The sequence below is a fragment of the Aegilops tauschii genome, chromosome 2 (assembly GCF_002575655.3).
Source record: "Aegilops tauschii subsp. strangulata cultivar AL8/78 chromosome 2, Aet v6.0, whole genome shotgun sequence".
In the NCBI taxonomy this organism is placed as follows: domain Eukaryota; kingdom Viridiplantae; phylum Streptophyta; class Magnoliopsida; order Poales; family Poaceae; genus Aegilops; species Aegilops tauschii.
The window spans coordinates 9,632,350-9,657,710 of NC_053036.3; the positions used below are offsets into that span (position 1 = coordinate 9,632,350).

The 25,361-nt window shown below is 43.6% G+C and overlaps 1 protein-coding gene across 1 annotated transcript; it reads right to left on the bottom strand.

Moving 5' to 3' along the window:
- Window positions 1-12,999: 12,999 nt before the first annotated feature.
- LOC141040600 (FACT complex subunit SPT16-like) lies at window positions 13,000-13,359 on the bottom strand. The gene has a single exon (XM_073506710.1). It carries the CDS (start codon window positions 13,357-13,359, stop codon window positions 13,000-13,002), a length of 360 nt encoding a protein of 119 aa, XP_073362811.1.
- Between the last annotated feature and the right edge of the window lie 12,002 nt (window positions 13,360-25,361).

Genomic DNA, 25,361 nt, shown 5'->3' on the forward strand with positions numbered 1-25,361 from the left:
GGGCCCACTTAGTGTTACGGTGTCCATCATCGTCTGGCCAGACACTTTGTCATTTGATCACGGGGATGCCAGAACACGAAACGAGAAAAGAGAACAAAACCGGTAACGAGGTAACTTGCATAGTGGACAAAGTGTTGGCCCACGGGGATGCAATAAATCTCACCTCAGGTGTTTGTGATATATCGTGAAGCAACAGGAATAGCTCACCTCAACTGGAGGTTCACTCGAATATTCATTTGTGTGGGTATAGGGGTCAATATGGGTGTCCACGGCTCCGATGTTGATCATTGATCGGAAGGGGTTCCAGGTCATGTCTATACTTCACCGAACCTATAGGGTCACACGCTTAAGGGTCATCTATCTGCTGAATACTAGACAGGGAGTCTGAGAGAAAATCACCGAAAAAGTTTCGGACACCGAAAAGTTTCGGACAGCGGAATCGTACCACAGAGAGAGGTCATCGGATGAGTTTCGGTGAAACCGAAAAAGTTGTTTCGGGGTATGCCATTAAGTCAAAATGGTTTCGGCACATGCCTGATAATTCTTGGAGGGTGCCAGAATCATTCTAGAAACTTTTTGGAATTTTCAGAAATAAAAACCGAAAATGTTTCGGAGCTGCCGGTACCGCTTTGGCTGTTTTTCGCAGATGAAATTCACTAATCTGAAATTGTTTCAGAATGAATCCAAAATCATTTTAGTGGGTACTGGAATTATTCTAAGACCCACAGAAATATTTTCGGATTTAGTGAACGCGAAAAATTGTCTTCATGAATAGTGAAAACGCATTCTTGTTTGCTTTTCGCAGATGAAAATCACTAAACCGAAATTGTTTCGGAACGCGTTGAAAATTATTTTAGTGGGTACTGGAAATGTTCTGAGCCCACATAAATATTTTCAATTCGAACGGACGCTGAAAAATGTCGTCATGAATAGTGAAAGTGTTTTTTGCTTGGCTTCTTGGAGAAGCCACCTTGAGGGCCTTTTTGGTATTTCCCCCCTTGGCTTCTTGGAGAAGCCACCCTTGGGCTTGGCCTATAAATAGGGGTGGAGGGGGCTGCCTAAAGGATCATCCCTTCTCACATACATGCCATTGCAATGATCTGGCTTCTTCTCTCCCTCCCAGCGAAATAGTTTCGTAGAGCCGAAAGGCTGTCTGGGTTCCGGCAGGAACTAGTTCTGGACGGCGAAGCCCTGCCGGATAGCTGACACCGTATGTGTGCAACTCTGTAGAGAGGTCGTAGTTTCGATCTTAGTGCCCTGAGGGGCTGTTCGAGAGTGCCTCCCGAAGGGCTATCCAAGTGACGGTCCGAGTTCTGTGGGTCCTCCCGGAGGGCTGTCCGAGTGACCGTTCGAGTTTCAAAGGTCCTCCCGAAGGGCTGCCCACGACACCGTCCGGGGACTGTTCGACCGCCTCCTGGAGGGCTGTCCATATGGCGGATGAGGGTATTCATCCTCGCGGTTGGGAGGTTGTAAATCCTAGCTGCGGGGATCTGCACCGCCGATCGTCATCGACTCTACTTCCCGCTGCGCTACGAGTCGGTAACGAAAAAGATCAAACCTTGTATGCAGTCTCCATAGTGGTCCTGGGCTGGTGTGTAGGTCAGAAATTTTTTGTTTTCTGCTACGTTACCCTACAGTGGCATCAAGAGCCGTGCTATGCGTAGATGCAGGTTTCGATCTAGAATTCATGGAGATGTATGGGTATTGCATAATATAATTAGGTAGTAGATGAGATCTATTGCTGAAAATTATTTATGCGGGTGACAGATGAAATCTGTTACCCGACGTTCTTGTTGCTTCCCTAGAATTTGCGTTTGCTCAATCTCGAGAGAGCATGGTGGAATTTGACAAAGTTCTGGCAATCCGTGATCCTGATTGATCATGGAAGTGCTATCAGTTCTTTGGGTTCTGCCGTAGTCAAAAGAAAGATGAAATTCGCAGATGAAAGGGCATTGCAGATATTATCTGCACGGGGGTCATGCGTATGACGAAGTTTAGTATGGGGCTCGAGATTTAATTATCTCGTGTTTCATACACCCCGAGATGTTAATCTAGCAACTTGAATAATCATACTTGATGATAAAATGTTGGTAGCTGCGGTTTAAGTCAAAACCTTAGAAGCCACGTAAAATAAAATTTTGCATAAACCGATTAGAGGTGTCTAACTTGGTTTTGCAGGATGTGCATGTGATGTGGTATAGCAGTGCTCATACTAATTCGATTATGTATGAGATGACTATATGATGTAATTTGATTAACATGACCTGCGTGTCATGGTTCGGCATGATGGCTGGAGCCATATGATTGCACTTTAATGACCTGCGTGTCAGCCTTAAGTAATGCATTAATTTTATACGCTATGGAGATAGCAATATTATCTGGTGCATCGACAAGGTGGTGGCAATCTTCGCGAAGGTGAACACCAACACGAATGCCGAAGACGAAGAAATGAAATACTTCTCCGTCAGAAAGGGCTATACCATATCATGCTATTATGAATTGCCTGAGATGTTTATCCCTTATGTTGCACCCTTCTTGATTGCGCGGTAGTCGCTTTTTATTAGGGTGATCTCTCACAAAAATACCAAGTAGTTAGTGTTCTCCCAAGTGTAGCACCGTCACGGCACCTATCTTTTCGAGGTGCGCCGTGTCACACGGGTACGAACGATTAGAGAAGTGTGAGGCGGGTGAGTTGAGACCTCGCAGCGAGATCACTTGGTTGTCTTGACGTTCAGGCATGACCGTCATGAGTTCGGAACACACGCATCGAAAGATGAACAAGAGTCACATAGAGATGTGATTGGCAAGTTGGCCTACCGGTTGAGATTTTTCATCATCAGTGGTGTTACACCAATGGCGAACAATTGAAATGTGGGTCTTGTATCACTCACAATCAATTTTGAGAGACATTGATTTGAGTGGGAGCGCACTGTTGAATTAACATGTTTAATTCTTAGTGCAATTAATTATGAACACTGTCTAAGTGTTTCTTGCAAAATAGTTGTAGAATAATGGCTCGCGTTTCCACCTTCCCTATTAAAATTGAATAGCTGTTAAATATCTGGTTAAAACTTTACGATTGGTAACGTAATATGAGGATTGTCCTCAAAAGTGCCGAGAAGGACTTTGTCCTACCGCATGCTTTCCGTATCCTCCCGCTAATGCTATGGATCATGTGACTCTCGTCCTTCGATCCAAAAGCTATAATTCCGTTTCAGTCAAGTGCAATATGTTTGCTTCCATGAAACCCAAACTTCGAAAGTTGGGATAGTTATATGATATTCATGGAACTGAAAATTATTTTCAGATACAAACAAAGCAATGTTTGTTTGCAAGTATTAGTAAAAGTGTTTACTATGCATTTGACTGTTGGGAAAGGGATCCAGAAGAACGCCTGTCATATAATGAAAGGTGAATAAAACAACAACTTAAAGAGAAAGGAAGTGTCCACAGGGTGTTAGTATGACTTACACGCCTAGGAAGTTCGGGGCTAACGCCACTCTTAAGTTGGGTGCTTCTTTTGCGAGTAGGAGAAATACTAAAAGTTAAACTATTAGAAGTATAAAGGCAGAAAGAAAGATGACTGGAATATCCAGCTCATGTATGAATGTCATACAAGTTTTTGATGTATAGTAGGTTGTTCAAAGATATAGTTCTTGGGAATTATGGTTAAACATGTTAATCACTAATTCCTGGGTATTGTGAGTTAATCACAAAGATACCCGCTCGATTGCATTCAATTGCGAATCACTGTAAGAGCTACTGTGGCCTAAAAAGACTAGCCAGAAATGAGGTTAAGGTATACACAGGGAACATAGTAAATGTTACTATACCTTCCATCGGTGTATTGCCGTCTGTATTTATTTTCATAATTCATTTAGAGTTTTACAAACTCTAGCCCATTGCATAAGGTATCTTGCAAGAAGGTTGTTCATAAGAGAACCTTTTATGTTCGATGTTATGAATAACACAAGGGCCATACTTTCATTATGAATGAGATGTATGTTATGAATATTGATAATAATACAATACCTCTGGGTTTACTTTCATAATTCAATTTAGAGTTTCATAAACTCTAGCCCATTGCACAATGTTTGTTGCAAAAGAGTTGTTCATAAAAACAACAATTGTTGTTAAGTATTATGAATAACATGAAGGGCCATGCTTCCATCCAAGATGGGACGTATGTTATGAATATTGAGGGTAATATGATACATCCATAACACTGACGCTAAATGTCGCAAGACTAAAAGAATACCACACAAGTGTGGCACTACATTTGGTCACATTGGAGAAACCCGCATGGAAAATTCCATTATGATGGATTTTGAAGTCTTTTTGATTTTGAATCATCTGACACTTGCAACTTTCCTCCAAAAAGTGAAGTGACTAAAATACCGTTCACATGCCATAAGGAACGAACAACAAACTTATTAGTGATCATACATTTGATGTGTATAGTCCGATAAGTGTTGTTAGTGGTGGATTTATTTATCTTCAGAAATGACTCAAGTAGATATATGGATATTTACTTGATGAGACGTAAGTCTGGATCTTTTGAAATCATTCGAAAGGTTTTCAAAAATGAAGTAGAAGTTATTGTAACAAGAAAATTATGTTTCTGCAATTTGATTGCACAAAGGAATATTTGAGTTACATGTTTAGCGAATGTCTGATGAGTTGTGAAAGGGGTTTCATAACTTGCACCTCCCGGAACACCACTGCAAGTGAAAAGTCCGTGGAGATGTAATCTAACCATTTATGACATGGTAAGGTCAAAGATGACATAAATAAATTTGCCATTATCCTTTTAAAGTGATGCTTTAGAGACTGCGGCTTTTACACTGAAAAGAGCTACATCGGGTCTGTTGAAATGAAGCCATGGTATGGTACGCCCAACCATGTTGTATCTTTTCTTAACATTTGGAATATGGGGCTTGTGTAAAAGGTTACAAACCTATTCCAAATCAGACAAGTGCTACTTTGTAGGTTATCCCAAGTCATTGGGTATTCCTCCCTCACTATACCGAGGCAAATAGGTTTGCCACAAAGAACGGTATGCTTTTAAAGAGAATGGTTCTTTCTAAAATGTGAGTGGGAGAATAGTGCAACTCGACGAGATAAACAGTATCTTCATCAGATCAAAGGAAAGAGACCTTCGAAGTAATTCCAGAGTTTCCTACTGCGACTGATACGGAAGTCTCTACAATAAAATGTATAAACTTCGGTCGAACTTGCAGCTGAACCACGTAGGCAAGGCTCGTGCAAACCTCTCAGGTGCGCAAACGAGATATTGTTGTTAGACAACATTATACCTACGATACACAAGGAAGCGTTGATGGGCCTTGACTCCAGAATTGGCTAAATGCCAATACAACCCGAGTTTGTTTCCATATAAGTGATTCAAGATTAAAACCTTGATACACCTTTCGGAAGACTTAGAGTCTAACGAATATTTATGGAACTTAAAACTGATACGGATAAAAATGTTTTATCCATAAAGCTTGACTTGTTGAAATAACAAGTTCAAGAGTTGACTACGATGAGGTTGTTTTCATCGTAGCGATGCTTAAAGTCGGTTCGGGTAACTAGCAATTAATACATATTTCAATCATGAGATATGAAACATGGATGATAAAAGGATTTCCATCTGATGGAAATGAAAGCTAGGACTTGTATATGATACAGTCCAAAGTAATTTGTCGATCCAGAGGATGCTAGTAGGTATGCAAACTTCAGAGTTCCAGCAATGGACAGAAGAGAGCAAAATGGAGTTGGAATCTTCGTGTTTTGATGAAATGGTCAAAGGGGTTTTGACTTCATCAATGGGTAACGAAGATGCTTGTAATTCAAGAAAGTAAGTGGGAGCGTAATAATATTTCTAAAAACCTTATGTGCTTGGCACATTGGTAATTGGAAATAAATTTCTTGACACAAATTAGGACTTATTTGAAAATAGTTTTTCGATGAAGTGCTTAGGCTAAATAGCCTCAATATTAGGCATGATGATCTATGGAGATAGATTTACCTAATGGGGCTAAGCAATGAATACATATTGACAAGATGCTAAAACCTTTTAGCATTTAAAACGCCAAGGAGTGATTCTTGCCAAAGTCACATGGAAAGAGTTTTTGCAAGACTCGGTGTCCCAAAACACTGATGAGTAAAATACATGATGCAGATTCCACACACTTTTGTGTTTGGATTAATCATGTATTCCATGGTATGTAAAACAACCAGATATGTCCGATACTCCCTAGGTGTTGTGAGTATGGATACCAAAGTGATCAAATTACTGATCATGGGACAACAGTGAAAGATGTCACAGAGTACTAGAGTAAGTACTGATGACATGGTTTTCTTGCAAGCAGAGATCATGAAGAGTTCGTTGTAAAATGTTACATCGATATAGTCTTCATCTTTTCTCCATGCGATTTTCGATTTAAATTAAGGGTTTTGTGTAACACACAATGTGGTGGCACAGTTAGTTGGAATTTGTTCAAACTAGTTACTGTGGCGAATTCTATAACAAGGGCTAAGTATGTTGACGCTTTAGAAGCGACAAAGAAGATGTTGAATCATATAGTTCATTCATGAACTTAGTATAGTTCCAAGATGGCTTTTGACAATGGGACACTACTGCAGGTAGTTGCTCCATAACTCAGTCTGAGGAATCCAGGTTCGACCTGTGATTCACATACATACAAAGCCAAGTCCACACAAAATATGAATTTTGTGAAAACGCGAGGACATGCAAAGATACACACGGAACTGAAGTCGTCAGATCCGTTGGACATCAGGCTATACCACAAGCGAAGCATATTTACACCGGTGTGCCACAGGTGTGAAGTGCATTAGCATAAGCTAGATTACTGTCTCTAGTGCAAGTGGGAGTCTGTAGGAGATATGCCCTAGAGGCAATAATAAATGTTATTGATTATCTCCTTGTTCATAATTATGTTTATGTTCCATGCTATAACTGCTGTGGTTCCCGAGCCCGTATATCCATAAAGGCTCTGGGGAGAACCCATATGCACGTGTGGAATAATAAACGGTAAAATGTATTCCTAGTCGTGCCTCTAAGACTAGCTCAAGTGTTGCATGATGATTATGTTTTCCCAATCATGGGCATGTCTATGCCAAGCAACTTTGAGGGCACAATGTCAGGAAGGACATTTGTGTTGAATCGACCCGAATTGATGTTATGCTATGAGATACATTCGTCACAAGTTAATGGTTTATAACACAGAGATAGTTAATGTTTGCATAATTCCTTAGACCATGAGAGTATCGAGTTTCTTCATGCTTGCTTCATGAACTTTGGGGTTTGTTAAACGTCATCCGTAACTGGATGGCTATTACGGCGGCTTACGGGTTCATGGGAAAGTATGTTAAGTAACTTGATAGCTCGAGATTGGGATTTGCTCCTCCGACGATGGAGAGATATACTCGGGCCCACTCGGTGTTACGGTGTCCATCATCGTCTGGCCAGACACTTTGTGATTTGATCACGGGGATGCCGGAACACGAAACGAGAAAAGAGAACAAAACCGGTAACGAGGTAACTTGCATAGTGGACAAAGTGTTGGCCCATGGGGATGCAATAAATCTCACCTTAGGTGTTTGTGATATATCGTGAAGCAACAGGAATAGCTCACCTCAACTGGAGGTTCACTCGAATATTCATTCGTGTGGGTATAGGAGTCAATATGGGTGTCCACGGCCCCGATGTTGATCATTGATCGGAAGGGGTTCCAGGTCATGTCTATACTTCACCGAACCTATAGGGTCACACGCTTAAGGGTCATCTATCTGCTGAATACTAGACAGGGAGTCTGAGAGAAAATCACCGAAAAAGTTTCGGACACCGAAAAGTTTCGGACAGCGGAATCGTACCGCAGAGAGAGGTCACCGGATGAGTTTCGGTGAAACCGAAAAAGTTGTTTCGGGGTATGCCATTAAGTCAAAATGGTTTCGGCACATGCCTGATAATTCTTGGAGGGTGCCAGAATCATTCTGGAAACTTTTTGGAATTTTCAGAAATAAAAACCGAAAATGTTTCGGAGCTGCCGGTACCGCTTTGGCTGTTTTTCGCAGATGAAATTCACTAATCTGAAATTGTTTCAGAATGAATCCAAAATCATTTTAGTGGGTACTGGAATTATTCTAAGACCCATAGAAATATTTTCGGATTTAGTGAACGCGAAAAATTGTCTTCATGAATAGTGAAAACGCATTCTTGTTTGCTTTTCGCAGATGAAAATCACTAAACCGAAATTGTTTCGGAACGCGTTGAAAATTATTTTAGTGGGTACTGGAAATGTTCTGAGCCCACATAAATATTTTCAATTCGAACGGACGCTGAAAAATGTCGTCATGAATAGTGAAAGTGTTTTTTGCTTGGCTTCTTGGAGAAGCCACCTTGAGGGCCTTTTTGGTATTTCCCCCCTTGGCTTCTTGGAGAAGCCACCCTTGGGCTTGGCCTATAAATAGGGGTGGAGGGGGCTGCCTAAAGGATCATCCCTTCTCACATACATGCCATTGCAATGATCTGGCTTCTTCTCTCCCTCCCAGTGAAATAGTTTCGTAGAGCCGAAAGGCTGTCTGGGTTCCGGCAGGAACTAGTTCTGGACGGCGAAGCCCTGCCGGATAGCTGACACCGTATGTGTGCAACTCTGTAGAGAGGTCGTAGTTTCGATCTTAGTGCCCTGAGGGGCTGTTCGAGAGTGCCTCCCGAAGGGCTATCCAAGTGACGGTCCGAGTTCTATGGGTCCTCCCGGAGGGCTGTCCGAGTGACCGTTCGAGTTTCGAAGGTCCTCCCGAAGGGCTGTCCACGACGCCGTCCGGGGACTGTTCGACCGCCTCCCGGAGGGCTGTCCGTATGGCGGATGAGGGTATTCATCCTCGCGGTTGGGAGGTTGTAAACCCTAGCTGCGGGGATCTGCACCGCCGATCGTCATCGACTCTACTTCCCGCTGCGCTACGAGTCGGTAACGAAAAAGATGAAACCTTGTATGCAGTCTCCATAGTGGTCCTGGGCTGGTGCGTAGGTCAGAAATTTTTTGTTTTCTGCTACGTTACCCTACAAAAATCCCCTGAAATTAGAACCCTTATCACAAATTCATAACTGGAGTCGCAAAATCATACCGTAAATATTCTTCATTTTTATTTTGCAATTTGCAGTAGTTCAAATAATATATCAGTTACCCCAACACCATAGTTGAACTTGTAGCCGAGAAGATATCCCAAGGGCAATCCAAAAACTTGCCATCCTCCTCCAATATCAACCTCTTGAACCATCAATCGATCAATGTCATCAATTCCAGAGATGAGGTTGAGGTGACTTGAACGAAACAAAATCATTATGTTGTGAGAGGAAGAAGCATAACTGAAACCCATAGGCTGCACGCTATTGCACCATTGTCAAGCCAAGCAGTCCTTTGCTGAATCTTTTGTTCTTTGCCTCTTATGTGGCCGCTTATCATCTAAGCCTAGGCGCTGATCCACCTTCCCTAAATAGGATAAAACCCTCGATCTTAAAATCTAGGCATTCTTATTGGACCGCTCAAGTTAGCACCAAAGATACAAAATGAGTTCAAAAGATTCTGTTGATCGAATTATTTTGTCATTCCCAGGGAAGTTTCTCTGCTCACACACACAAACAAAAAGATTGAATATCCATGAAACTTGATCAAATTAAGCAGAAAAAAGAGTTAGAAAGTGGAAATTTTCTTACGCAAGCAGGGAATCCAAATATTGAGCTACAACAGAGAGTACTTGCGGACATATGTTGTGATTCTTGGCAAGAAATAGGAAAAGAGTTCATTCTGAATTTTACCCACGAAAACTAGCAGTAATTCATGGTATGATTATAGTGCTGCGAACAAGGGCCAGGTCATTGTCGAGCAAAGAGTTCATTGTAGTTCTTCTCTCCGTCCGACAAGCCATCAGGTTCCACTGCCGCAATTGTCACCGCTGGGGCAGCGACGGCGACTGAGATGAGGGCGGTACGACGGGGACGGAGACAATCGTAGGACGACGATGGTGAAGGGCGGGTCGTCGTGCAGATGAGAGTGGTGGGCGGTGCAGGGCAGCGTCATCCATGCCAGGACTGCGGCCACCATGACCATGAGGTGGACGAGAAGGGAGTGGCGGCGGGAGGCATGGATTGGCCACGCGGAGCAGAGGACACGACGGCGGATAGAGATCTGGGCCAGTGAGGTGGCTTGCAGAGGAGTGTGAGGGCAGGCGGTGAAGCACAGGCTGTGGCGATTTTTACTTTGGAGAGAAATGAGATCAGGAGTGAGGGGATTCGGGGAGATGGGGGCTTGGGACCTGTGTTGGTGGGTCGTGGCTGTTTGGGTTTTCCCCGGTTTTTTTCTGTTGTTTCTTTTTGAGTGGGGATGGGAGGGGTGGCTGGTTTTGCAGGAGAGTGCAAAGGATATTGATCATTAAGACCGTAGACTTCCCTTTGTAGTAAAGATAAGAGAAACCGCTAAGATAACTGTACCGAACATAGTAGTAATAGTATTCATCTCTGGAGAAGCAGGTCATGTGCAACTTGTCAAGCACTTGGTAATTTTGTAACTATATAATCCAAACGTACTCCAACCACTGCATGTACATGCTGCTAAATGCATGTTTGCCGTAGTGATATGGTGGATCTGAGATGAGGATAAAAGGAATTAGGCTAGCTCTAGTGTGAGAAAGTAAAGATCAGCAAAAAGAAGGAAAAGTTAATTCTTGTTGCATTTCATTCACCCAAGCTGGGGCTATAATACTTCTACAACGGTCACATTAGGCTCTTGGCAGTTAGTTCACCTAAGATTAGCAGCTTAAACCAGGCTTAAACAGCTAACTAGAGACAACAAGGAAATGATAAATGATAAGTATAAACCGTTGGCTACACTTGGTCACTCCTGAACTGTGCATGAACCTTGAGTGAAGGTGGCAAAGTGATTGCCTGCATTGTCTTGGAGGTCTCAGTACCTTGAGTTATCAAGCAGATGGTGTCCTCTCATGGGCTCTGAGAGCATCTTGAGCTGCATCATCATCCCAGAGTTGGTAATGTATCAAGCGTGCGCCTCCTTGACTATGGTGCCAACTCTGATCAGGAGATGCTGCAACCTCTCCACCACCTTCTCCTCTGATCATGCATGGTTGGAGGAGTGGTAATTGTTCATTAGGAAGGAGATGAACCGACTTACAAGTTCACCTGTAAGTGCAGATATGGCAACCTTCATGACCAGGATTCATGACATAAGCTGCTTGTTGATCTCTGGTCAAATTTAACTAAGCTGGCCTCTGCCAAGTCTTGAAGTATTCGGGCATTTAAACAAACTATCCCTGAATGAGTTGGTGGGTGAAAGACATGGAGTAGTTTAAAGGCCCAAAGACATTACCGGGACTAGTCAACTTTCCAAGCAGCTTGGGAAAGAATTAACCAACCAGTATTTGTAATGTTCACGATAGGTCCAAGCCAGTTATTGTCCCGTTGCAAAATGTATATTTAATCGTCTTTGCAATTTTCTTTGGTTGGACTTTTACATTTTACGTACGAGGGAATGGCATCCCATATACGTGCAGTCTACTATTGCAAGGTTTGACCATGGACATTGTCTGGGTTTTTAACAGATAACTTAAGTGGAGAGAAGCAGCGCACAACTCATTGACAAAATATGGGCCCCTTTATCTTGGTCAGTGAGAATCACAACTCTATACCTTAGTAATATTTCTGAACACATGTAACTAGCTTGTTTCCACATTTGCTCCTTTTGTTTTATCAGAACCTATCAATCTCTGTATGGCTTATCTTGCGCTAATTCAATTTTTAATCGGAATTGTTGCACCATGTGCATTTTTAGATTCTAGGCTTTACCTGACTTTGATCTCCACAATGGTAAAAATGTGAAAGCAAATAATGTGATCCAACTTGGTTTTGTTATTAAAAAACTAAAAGTAGTCATCCTACAAGAAATTGTTTGTACCCCCTATATATTTGCTCCTTGTACTGAGTATGGTCAGAACAGTTACCAAAGCACGAGACAGTCTAAAATTTACGAAAAAATGCTTCATTATTGTGGTCGAAAATCGAATAGGAAGGCCTTAAGGAGGACGGAGTGACCCAAAACGAATTCTCTGCCAAAGATTTGCTAGAGCTATATACTTCTGCAGCAGTCACATTAGGCACTTGGCAGTTAGTTCAGATAAGACTAGCGGCTTAAACTGGGCTTAAACAGCAAACTATAGACAAGAAGGAAATGGTAAATGATGAGTAGAATCATGCCGTTGGATACACTTGGTCACTCCTGAACCGTTGGTGAACCTTGAGTGAAGGCGGGAAAGCAAACAATGTTTTTCTCCTGTTTTGGCCAGCTTCAAATTTAAAGTGTGCTCTGAATGTTCAGAAGTTCCAGAATCCTTAAACTAGACAACAGTTGAACAATACTCTTTTCTTATTTCAGTTAAGTTTTCTCACCTGCCTATATGGATCAGGATTCATTCAATGGCGCGACATGATGTTGTTTGTTATCTAGAAAGTGCAGGCGGGTTGGTGGATTGGATAGAACATACAATTTTATTTATAATTGAGAACTCCAACTCACCTACCCCAACTTGTTTGGGACTAAAGGCTTTGTTGTTGTTGTTGTTGGTCAATTTGAACTAAAGCCACGCCAGTTATTTTTGATCGGAGGGAGTATATAATCACTCCATAAAATGGTTTCTCCATGGCCACTTGAACACATCTCTTTGTCATGTAATGTAAAAAAGTACAAGGGTCACCTTCTTCATGTGTATCCTGATTCCTGAGCTTGACTTGTAACAAAGTGAGCAAATGAGTCATGAGGGGGTATCCATGATTCAAATGAAAATAGAACTAAGTCTTCTTTCGGTCTGACATTAGGAATGCTAGTAATTCCCCAAATGTTTCACATGGTGATTCCTTCTTGATTGAAACATTAACTGTATGGCGTGTTGTCCTAAGTGGAGTCCAATATGTCAATCCTCTTCCTCATTCTCGTCTGATTCCACCAAGGACGCGCTGTCGGAGTCTTCGTCTTCTAATTCAGACTCGAGCTCAGCAGTAGAAGGCTCGTACCCCTGGTCTGATTCCTCCGTTTCATCTTCCCCGGAATCGCTTGCCTCCATGTTCAGGAACTCCCAGCCACCATCGTCAACAAACTTCTGAGGATCATCAATGATAGTCTTTAGCATAGGGCGCCAGTTCAGATACAGCCTGCTCTGAAAGTACTTGAGATCAGTGGTGTCAATCCACTCCTTCATCGCATCAAGTGAGGTTGACTGAATGGAGTCGATGCGGAGAACATCCTTCTTCAAGTCCTTGAACATGATAGCCATGTCAAAGTTCTTTGTTCCAACCCTCTCCAGATTAACATGAAGGAAATATGCCCTAGAGGCAATAATAAATTTGTTATTTATATTTCCTTATATCATGATAAATGTTTATTATTCATGTTAGAATTGTATTAACCGGAAACTTGGTACATGTGTGTATACATAGACAAAAACAGAGTGCCCCTAGTATGCCTCTACTTGACTAGCTCGTTAATCAAAGATGGTTAATTTTCCTAACCATAGACATGAGTTGTCATTTGATGAACGGGATCACATCATTAGAGAATGATGTGATGGACAAGACCCATCCGTTAGCTTAGCATATATGATCATTAAGTTTTATTGCTATTGCTTTCTTCATGACTTATAAATATTCCTTTGACTATGAGATTATGCAACTCCCGGATACCGGAGGAACACTTAGTGTGCTATCAAATGTCACAACGTAACTGGGTGATTATAAAGATGCTCTACAGGTGTCTCCGAAGGTATTTGTTGGGTTGGCGTAAATCGAGATTAGGATTTGTCACTCCGTGTAATGGAGAGGTATCTCTGGGCCCTATCGGTAATGCACATCACTATAAGCCTTGCAAGCAATGTGACTAATGAGTTAGTTGCGGGATGATGCATTACAGAACGAGTAAAGAGACTTGCTGGTAACGAGATTGAACTAGGTATGATGATACCGACGATCGAATCTCGGGCAAGTAACATACCGATGACAAAGGGAATGATGTATGTTGTTATGCGGTTTGACCGATAAAGATCTTCGTAGAATATGTAGGAGCCAATATGAGCATCCAGGTTTGGCTATTGGTTATTGACTGGAGATATGTCTCGGTTATGTCTACATAGTTCTCGAACCCGTAGGGTCCGCACGCTTAACGTTCGATGACGATTTGTATTAAAGAGTTATGTGATTTGATGACCGAAGATTGTTCGGAGTCCCGGATGAGATCACGGACATGACGAGGAGTCTCGAAATGGTCGAGAAGTAAAGATTCATATATTGGAAGGCTATATTCGGACATCGGATAGGTTCCAAGTGATTCGGGCATTTTTCGGAGCACCGGAGAGTTACGGGAATACGGGGGAAGAAGTAATGGGCCTCATGGGCCTAGTGGTGGAAGAGAGGAGGCAGGCCAAGGAGTGGCGCGCGCCCCCCCTAGCCCAAACTGAATTGGACTAGGGCAGGGGGCCGGCCCCCCTTTCCTTCTCTCCTTCCTCTCCTTCCTTCTCCCTCTCTTCCTTTTGGTGGACTCCTACTAGGACTTGGAGTCCTAGTAGGACTCCACACTTGGGCGCGCCCCTAGAGCTGGCCGGGCTCCCCTCCTCTCCTCCTGTATATACTAAGGCAAGGGGGCACCCTAGAACACACAAGTTGATCTTTTAGCCGTGTGCGGTGCCCCCCTCCACAGTTACACACCTCGGTCATATCGTCGTAGTGCTTAGATGAAGCCCTGCGCCGGTAACTTCATCATCACTGTCACCACGCCGTCGTGCTGACGGAACTCTCCCTCGGCCTCAACTGGATCAAGAGTACGAGGGACGTCATCGAGATGAACGTGTGCTGAACTCGAGGGTGCCGTATGTTTGGTACTTGGATCGGTCGGATCGTGAAGACGTACGACTACATCAACCGTGTTGATAAAACACTTCGGCTTTTGGTCTACGAGGGTACGTGGACACACTCTACCCGCTCGTTGCTATGCATATCCTAGATAGATCTTGCGTGATCGTAGGATTTTTTTTGAAATTACTGCGTTCCCCAACAGTGGCATCCGAGCCAGGTCTATGCGTAGATGTTATTTGCACGAGTGGAACATAAAGGAGTTGTGGGCGTGTGTGTATACATATTGCTTGACGTTGCTAGTTGTTACTTGGTTCGGCGGTATTGTGAGATGAAGCGGCCCAAACCGACATTACGCGTACGCTTACGCGAGACCGGTTTCACCGCTTCGAGCACTCATTGCTTAAAGGTGACTAGCGGGTGTCTGGCTCTCTCACTTTAGTTGAACCGGTTTCAATGAAGAGGGTTCTTTTAGAAGATCAAAAAGCAATGACTACACCACGTTGTGGTTTTGCGTAAGTAAGAATCAGTTCTTCTAACACCGTGGCAGCCACGTTAAACTTGCAACAACAAAGTAGAGGACGTCTAACTTGTTTTTGCAGGGCATGTTGTGATGTGATATGGTCAAGACGTGATGAGATATAAGTTGTTGTATGAGATGATCATGTTTTGTAAAGTTATCGGCAACTGGCAGGAGCCTTATGGTTGTCGCTTTATTGTATGCAATGCAATCGCCATGTAATAGTTTTACTTTATCACTAAGCGGTAGCGATAGTCGTAGAAGTAATAGTTGGCGAGACGACAACGACGCTACGATGGAGATCAAGGTGTCAAGCCGGTGACGATGGAGATCATGATGATGCTTCGGTGATGGAGATCATGAGCACAAGATGATGATGGCCATATCATGTCACATATTTTGATTGCATGTGATGTTTATCTTTTATGCATCTTATTTTGCTTAGTACGGCGGTACCATTATAAGACGACCTTTCACTAAATTTCAAGGTATAAGTGTTCTCCCTGAGTATGCACCGTTGCTACAGTTCTTCGTGCCGAGACACCACGTGATGATCGGGTGTGATAAGCTCTACATTCACATACAACGGGCGCAAGCCAGTTTTGCACACGCGGAATACTCGGGTTAAACTTGACGAGCCTAGCATATGCAGATATGGCCTCGGAACACTGAGACCGAAAGGTCGAGCGTGAATCATATAGTAGATATGATCAACATAAGATGTTCACCATTGAAACTACTCCATCTCACGTGTTGATCAGACATGGTTTAGTTGATTTGGAGCACGTGATCATTTAGATGACTCGAGTGATGTCTATCTAAGTGGGAGTTCTTAAGTAATATGATTAATTGAACTTTAATTTATCATGAACTTAATCTTGGTTGTATTTGCAAATTATGTTGTAGATCTATAGCTCGCGATATAGCTCCATGTTTTTTTTTTGATATGTTCCTAGAGAAAAATTAGTTGAAAGATGATAGTGGCAATGATGCGGACTTGGTCCGTGATATGAGAATTATCTTCATTGCTGCACAGAAGAATTATATCCTTGATGCACCGCTAGGTGACAAATCTATTATAGGAGCAGATGCAGACGTTATGAATGTTTGACAAAGTTCAGTATGATGACTACTTGATAGTTTAGTGCACCATGCTTTACGACTTAGAACCAGGACTTCAAAAACGTTTTGAACGCCATGGAGCATATGAGATGTTCCAAGAGATGAAATTAGTATTTCAGTCTCATGCCCGTGTCAACAGGTTGAGACTTCTGACAAGTACTTTGCCTACAAGATGGAGGAGAATAGCTCAACCAGTGAGCATGTGCTCAGAATGTCTGAGTACTACAATCACTTGAATCAAGTGGGAGTTAATCTTCCAGATAAGATAGTGATTGACAGAGTACTCTAGTCACTATCACCAAGTTACTGGAACTACGTGATGAACTATAATATGCAAGGGATGACGAAAACGATTCTCGAGCACTTCGTGATGTTGAAATCGACGAAGGTAGAAATCAAGAAAGAGCATCAAGTGTTGATGGTTAACAAGACAACTAGTTTCAAATAAAAGGGAAAAGGGAAGAAGGGGAACTTCAAGAAGAACGGCAAGCAAGTTGCTGCTCAAGTGAAGAAACCCAAGTCTTGACCTAAGCTTGAGACTGAGTGCTTCTACTGCAAAGGGACTGGTCACTAGAAACGGAACTGCCCCAAGTATGTGTGGATAAGAAGGATGGCAAAGTGAACAAAGGTATATTTGATATACAGATTATTGATGTGTACTTTACTAGTGCTCATAAGCAACCCCTCAATATTTGATACCGGTTCAATTGCTATGATTAGTAACTTGAAACAGGAGTTGCAGAATAATAGAGACTAGTTAAAGGGCAATGTGACGATGTGTGTTGGAAATGTTTCCAAGATTGATATGATCACCATCGCACACTCCCTCTATCTTCGGGATTAGTGTTGAGCCAAAATAAATGTTATTTGGTGTTTGTGTTGAGCATGAATATGATTAGATCATGTTCATTGCAATACGGTTATTCATTTAAGACAGAGAATAATTGTTGTTCTGTTTACTTGTATAAAACCTTCTATGGTCATACACCCAATGTGATTGGTTTATTGAATCTCGATCATGTGATACACATATTCATAATATTGATGCCAAAAGATGCAAAGTTAATAATGATAGTGCAACATATTTATGGCACCGCCATTTAGGTCATATTGGTGTAAAGCGGATGAAGAAACTCCATGCTGATGGGCTTTTGGAATCACTTGATTATGAATCACTTGATGCTTGCGAACCATGCCTTATGGGCAAGATGAGTAAGACTCCGTTCTCCGGAACAATGGAGCGAGCAACTGACTTATTGGAAATAATACATACTGATGTATGTGGTCCAATGAGTGTTGAGGCTTGCGGCGGGTATCGTTATTTTCTGACCTTCACAGATAATTTGAGCAGATATGGGTATATCTACTTGATGAAGCATAAGTCTGAAACATTTGAAAAGTTCAAATAATTTCAGAGTAAAGTGGAGAATCATCATAACAAGAAAATAAAATTTTCTATGATCTGTTCGCAGAGATAAAATATTTGAGTTACGAGTTTGGCCTTAATTTAAAATAATGTGAAATAGTTTCACTACTCACGCCACCTAGAATACCACAGTGTAATGGTGTGTCCGAACGTCGTAACCGCACTTTATTAGATATGGTGCGATCTATGATGTCTCTTACCGATTTACCACTATCATTTTAGGGGTTATGCTTTAGAGACAGCTGCATTCACGTTAAAAAGGGGCACCATCTAAATCCGTTGAGATGACACCGTATGAACTATGGTTTTGCAAGAAACCTAATCTGTCATTTCTTAAAGTTTGGGATTGCAATGCTTATGTGAAAAAGTTTAAACATGATAAGCTCGAAGCCAAATCGGAGAAGCAAGTCTTCATAGGATACCCAAAATAAACTATTGGGCAGACCCTCTATCACTGATCCTAAGGCAAGATTTTTTTATTACTAAAATGGATCCTTTCTAGAGAAGGAGTTTCTCTCGAAAGAAGTGAGTGGGAGGAAAGCAGAACTTGATAAGGTAATTGTACCTTCTCCCGAATTGGAAATTAGTTCATCACAGAAATCAGTTCCAGTGATGGCTACAGCAACTAGTGAGGAAGTTAATTATGATGATCATGAAACTTCGGATCACGTTACTACAGAACTTCGTACATCAACCAGAGCACGATCTGCACCAGATTGGTATGGTAATCATGTTCTGGAAATCATGTTACTAGACCATGACGAACCTACGAACTATGAGGAAGCGATGATGAGCCCAGATTCCGCGAAATGGCTTAAGGCCATGAAATCTGGGATAGGATCCATGTATGAGAACAAAGTATGGACTTTGGTGGACTTGCCCGATGATCGGCAAGCCATTGAGAATAAATGGATCTTCAAGAGGAAGACTGACGCTGATAGTAGTGTTACTATCTACAAAGCTCGAATTGTCGCAAAAGGTTTTCGACAAGTTCAATGTGTTGACTACGATGAGATTTTCTCACTCGTATCAATGCTTAAGTCTGTCCGAATCATGTTAGCAAATGCCGCATTTTATGAAATCTGGCAAATGGATATCAAAACTACATTCCTTAATGGATTTATTAAAGAAGAGTTGTATATGATGCAACCAGAAGGTTTTGTCAATCCTAAAGGTGCTAACAAAATGTGCAAACTCCAGCGATCCATCTACGGACTGGTGCAAGCATCTCGGAGTTGGAATATACACTTTTGATGAGTTGATCAAAGCATATAGTTTTGTACAGACTTGCGGTGAAGCCTGTATTTACAAGAAAGTGAGTGGGAGCACTACAACCTTTTTGATAAGTATATGTGTATGACATATTGTTGATCAGAAATGATGTAGAATTTTCTAGAAAGCATAAAGGAGTGTTTGAAAGGATTTTTTCAAAAGAAAGACCTCAGTGAAGCTGCTTACATATTGGGCATCAAGATCTATAAAGATAGATCAAGACGCTTGATAAGACTTTCGATGAGTACATACCTTGATAAGATTTTGAAGGAGTTCAAAATGGATCAGTCAAAGAAGGAACTCTTGCCTGAGTTATAAGGTATGAAGTTGAGGAAGACTCAAAACCCGACCACGACAGAAGATAGAGAGAGAATGAAAGTCATTCCCTATGCCTCAGCCATAGGTTCTATGAAGTATGCTATGCTATATACCAGACCTATTGTGTACCTTGCCATGAGTTTGGTAAAAGGGTAGAATAGTGTTCTAAGGAGTAGATCACTAGACAACGGTCACAATTATCCTTAGAGGACTTAGGAAATATTTCTCGGTTATGGAGGTGACAAAGAGTTTGTCGTAAGGAGTTACGTCGATGCAAGATTTTACATCGATCCAGATGACTCTACGTATCAATCTGGATACATATTGAAAGTGGGAGCAATTAGCTAGAGTAGCTCCGTGCAGAGCATTGTAGACATGGAAATTTGCAAAATACTCACGGATCTGAATGTGGCAGACCCATAGACTAAAACTTCTCTCACATGCAAAACATGATCACACCTTACTACTCTTGGGTATTAATCACATAAGCAATGTGAACTAGATTACTGAATCTAGTAAACCCTTTGAGTGTTGATCACATGGCGATGTGAACTATGGGTGTTAATCACATGGTGATGTGAACTATTGGTGTTAAATCACATGGCGATGTGAACCAGATTATTGACTCTAGTGCAAGTGGGAGACTGAAGGAAATATGCCCTAGAGGCAATAATAAATTTGTTATTTATATTTCCTTATATCATGATAAATGTTTATTATTCATGCTAGAATTGTGTTAACCGGAAACTTGGTACATGTGTGAATACATAGACAAAAACAGATTGTCCCTAGTATGCCTCTACTTGACTAGCTCGTTAATCAAAGATGGTTAAGTTTCCTAACCATAGACATGAGTTGTCATTTGATGAACGAGATCACATCATTAGAGAAAGATGTGATGGACAAGACCCATCCGTTAGCTTAGCATATATGATCGTTAAGTTTTATTGCTATTGCTTTCTTCATGACTTATACATATTCCTTTGACTATGAGATTACGCAACTCCCGGATACCGGAGGAACACTTAGTGTGCTATCAAACGTCACAATGTAACTGGGTGATTATAAAGATGCTCTACAGGTGTCTCCGAAGGTATTTGTTGGGTTGGCGTAAATCGAGATTAGGATTTGTCACTTCGTGTAATGGAGAGGTATCTCTGGGCCCTCTCGTTAATGCACATCACTATAAGCCTTGCAAGCAATGTGACTAATGAGTTAGTTGCGGGATGATGCATTACGAAATGAGTAAAGAGACTTGCCGGTAACGAGATTGAACTAGGTATGATGATACCGGCGATCGAATCTCGGGCAAGTAACATACCGATGACAAAGGAAATGACGTATGTTGTTATGCGGTTTGACCGATAAAGATCTTCGTAGAATATGTAGGAGCCAATATGAGCATCTAGGTTCTGCTATTGGTTATTGACTGGAGATATGTCTCGGTCATGTCTACATAGTTCTCGAACCCGTAGGGTCCGCACGCTTAAAGTTCGATGACGATTTGTGTTAAAGAGTTATGTGATTTGATGACCGAAGATTGTTCGGAGTCCCGGATGAGATCACAGACATGACGAGGAGTCTCGGAATGGTCAAGAAGTAAATATTCATATATTGGAAGGCTATATTCGGAAATCGGAAAGGTTCGGAGTGATTCAGGTATTTTTCGGAGCACCTGGGAGTTACGGGAATACGGGGGAAGAAGTAATGGGCCTCATGGGCCTAGTGGTGGAATAGAGGAGGCAGGCCAAGGAGTGGCGCGCTCCCCCCTAGCCCAAACCGAATTGGACTAGGGCCGGGGGGCCGGCCCCCCTTTCCTTCTCTCCTTCCTCTCCTTCCTTCTCCATCTCTTCCTTTTGGTGGACTCCTACTAGGACTTGGAGTCCTAGTAGGACTCCACACTTGGGCGCGCCCCTAGGGCCGGCCGGCCTCCCCTCCTCTCCTCCTTTATATACTGAGGCAAGGGGGCACCCTAGAAAACACAAGTTGATCTCTTAGCCGTGTGCGGTGCCCCTCTCCACAGTTACACACCTCGGTCATATCGTCGTGGTGCTTAGGCTAAGCCCTGCGCCGGTAACTTCATCATCACCGTCACCATGCCGTCGTGCTGACGAAACTCTCCCTCGGCCTCAACTGGATCAAGAGTGCGAGGGACGTCATCGAGTTGAACGTGTGCTGAACTCGGAGGTGCCGTACGTTCGGTACTTGGATTGGTCGGATCGTGAAGACGTACGACTACATCAACCGCATTGATAAAACGCTTCCGCTTTCGGTCTACGAGGGTACGTGGACACACACTCCCCGCTCGTTGCTATGCATCTCCTGGATAGATCTTGCGTGATCGTAGGATTTTTTTTGAAATTACTGCGTTCCCCAACATAACAATCTCTATCTCACCCAAGGTCACCACCAGGAAAGGAGTCTCAATTTGCTCAGCCAAACAAGTTGAAGTTGGAATGATGAAAGCTGAAGCATATGTTCTATATTCCCGTACATGATATCCATACGCTCATAGCCCTTGAAGTAGAATATCTGAAACCATTAACATGGGCCTCAAAAGTTCGTGTCAGCTTTCTCCAATGACCACCAAATGCAGGCCGTATCCACACACCATTAAGCCTCATTTGCTTTGTTTTGGTGCTTTGATTGCTGGAGTTTCTCCTAAGTAACAAGGGTGGTTGCCTGCTGGAGTTTCTCATGAGTATCAAGGGTGGCCCTGTCTGACTCCCTTGAAGCTAATTGTCTCCTCAATGTTTTGATCTGCTGCACAACTTCACTGCTATGTCGTGGATCCTTCGAGCGGAATGTAATCTCTTTCAAGTAGATAGCTCCTTGAGCCTTCAGATCTTTGTCATTTGACAATTGGCATGCCAGGTACATTAAAGAAAATACGGATAGTCCCTTCATTCTTTTGACAAAGGATTGTCATTTGAGCCTAGAAGGACCACGGCCATCGCCAGAACCAGAACCACCCCCAGCAAGCTTTCTAGCAGTCTCTTCATTCTTTTGACGGGCAAGTACAACCTAGTGCTGTCTCCGGAGCTCTTCCTTGGGCATCTCCGGTTGTCTGACCCAAGTGTTGCCTTGGATGGTAGTGCTTCCAGGCCATCCGGCTTCGGAACTTCCTCCTCATCATTAAATGAATATGCAACATCTTTAATAGCCTTGGAGCAATTGGTCAAGATCTCTGCAGTCTTGTCACTAACTAATGCTGTATCAGCTAATAGCAAAGAGAACTGCTTTGTCTTCTCATTGTTTGTTTCTGCCTGTATATTACTCAAACCAAGGTTGACATTGAAAATCTTGCCCTCTTTTATCAGGCGGCCATTCTTGTCTGTCAACTTTAAGCCTGATTCTAGGAACTCAATGCTAATTCCAGTTCTAGCTGACTTTGTTAGATTAGGAAGCAGTTCAGGGGCATTCCTCTCAAACACTGCAACTCCAGCCTTAAAAACTGCAGACATCTGATTGCCTGGTTTACATGCTGCTAAAGCAGCTTCCTGGGCTTTCAAAAGTGTCTCATACGCCTTACTCTGTGCCGGGGTAGCATCTATCAAAGATGTTCTGGCGACATTGGAACAGTAGTTACTGTACCTGGACCCAATTGTACAGATGATATGTTAGAGTACGTAATGGGCCGAATGGGCCTGGGCTGGCGGTATAGCCCGTTAGTCTTAGGGTTAATTAGAGATAAGGGTCACTTGCTTAGGGGTCAAGTAAACCTCTCTATATAAGGGGAGGAGATGTATCAATCTAATCAAGCAAGAATTAAGAAGGAAATCCCTTCCCTCTTTCCCGGCCGTGGGCAAAAAGGCCCCCAGCCAGCCCTCTCGCGCCCTCCTTCTAGCAGCCACATAAAAATTTAGTATCAGCTAGCTTTGGTTCGATCATGTCTTCATCGCAGACCAACCCGTCTCTTCCGCTGACGGCCACCTCGTCGCCTCTGGCGACCACCACGACCGTCGCCCCGCTCCTGCCCGCGCCAGGATCCTCCATCACGCCCGCCCCCGCCGTCCTCACCCCGGAGGAGGTGTCTGGGGCGCTGCGGGACCTAACCCAGGCGGTCCAGGAGATCCGCCTGTTCTTGGCCGGGTCCTACGGGCCGCACCCGGCTGCGCCGCCCATCGCCGCCACCGTGCCGCCGCACCAGGCGGCCTCTGCCGCGCTCGCCGGGCTGCTGCAGCAGCCGCTGCAGCTGCCATCCACCACCACCACCGCCCCGCCCTAGCTGCAGTGGAAGCCGTCGCTCCGGGCGGCCTCCGCCACGCCCGGCGCTCCGCTGCAGCAGCCGTTGCCGCTGCCCGGCGCGGCACCGCAGCAGCCACTGCAGCTGCAGCTGCCATCCGCCGCCACCACCGCCCCGCCCTGGCTGCAGTCGCAGCTGCCGCTCCTAGCGGCCTCCGCCGCGCCCGGCGCTCCGCCACAGCAGCCGATGCATCTACAACAGCCACCGCCGATCAGCTCCAGCCCCGCATCGACCGCGCCGGCGGGAGTCCCGATCTACCAGATCAAGTTCCCGCCGTCGTCATCACCGCTTCCCCAGGGCATCCCCATCCAGCAGATCAAGTTCCCGCCGTCGCCGTCACCGCTTCCGGCTTGGATTACTAACCGTCACGTGTCGGCGGCGGTGAGGCTGCAGGCTGCTGCACGTGGCCTCCTAGCGCGTCGGCGTGTGCGGGAGATGCGTGGTCTGCAGCTGCCGCTCCTCCCAGTTGTGCTTTGCTGCGCAAAGGACCTCGATCTCGTCCGCTGCGTCGGGGATCTTGGGCATGTTGTTTTCCCCATGGACAACGACCTCAAAGTCTGCGACATCGGCGGTTGGGGGGAGCACCCCTCCTCGCCATTCTCCATCGAAAGCCCTCCACTCTTCTCTCTGCGGTGCAGACCAATAGCCGTTCGGCGGGGAGAAGGCATGGTGTCACTGACAGGAGCGCACGGCGTAGCACCACTGCATTCCGCCGCCGGCCGCCGCGAGGGCGCCTCTGCTGGTCGCTCTTGCGACCATTTCCAGGTGGCCATACTGAAGGAAATATGCCCTAGAGGCAATAATAAATTTTTTATTTATATTTCCTTATATCATGAAAAATGTTTATTATTCATGCTAGAATTGTATTAACCGGAAACTTAGTACATGTGTGAATATATAGACAAAACAAAGTATCCCTAGTATGCCTCTACTTGACTAACTCGTTAATCAAAGATGGTTAAGTTTCCTAGCCATAGACATGAGTTGTCATTTGATGAACGGGATCACATCATTAGAGAATGATGTGATGGACAAGACCCATCCGTTAGCTTAGCATAACTGATCGTTAAGTTTTATTGCTACTGCTTTCTTCATGACTTATACATGTTCCTCAGACTATGAGATTGTGCAACTCCCGGATACCGGAGGCACACTTAGTGTGCTATCAAACGTCACAATGTAAATGGGTGATTATAATGATGCTCTACAGGTGTCTCCAAAGGTGTTTGTTGGGTTGGCATGAATCGAATTAGGATTTGTCACTCCGTGTTTCGGAGAGGTATCTCTGGGCCCTCTCGGTAATGCTCATCACTATAAGCCTTGCAAGCAATGTGACTAATGAGTTAGTTGTGGGATGAAGTATTACGGAACGAGTAAAGAGACTTGCCAGTAACGATATTGAACTAGGTATGGTGATACCGACGATCGAATCTCGGGCAAGTAACATACCAATGACAAAGGGAACAACGTATGTTGTTATGCGGTTTGACCGATAAAGATCTTCATAGAATATGTGGGAGCCAATATGAGC

Excerpts from the sequence above, each read along its gene's own strand:
- LOC141040600 (XM_073506710.1), bottom strand. The coding sequence starts at position 13,359 with ATGGCTATCATGTTCAAGGACTTGAAGAAGGATGTTCTCCGCATCGAC.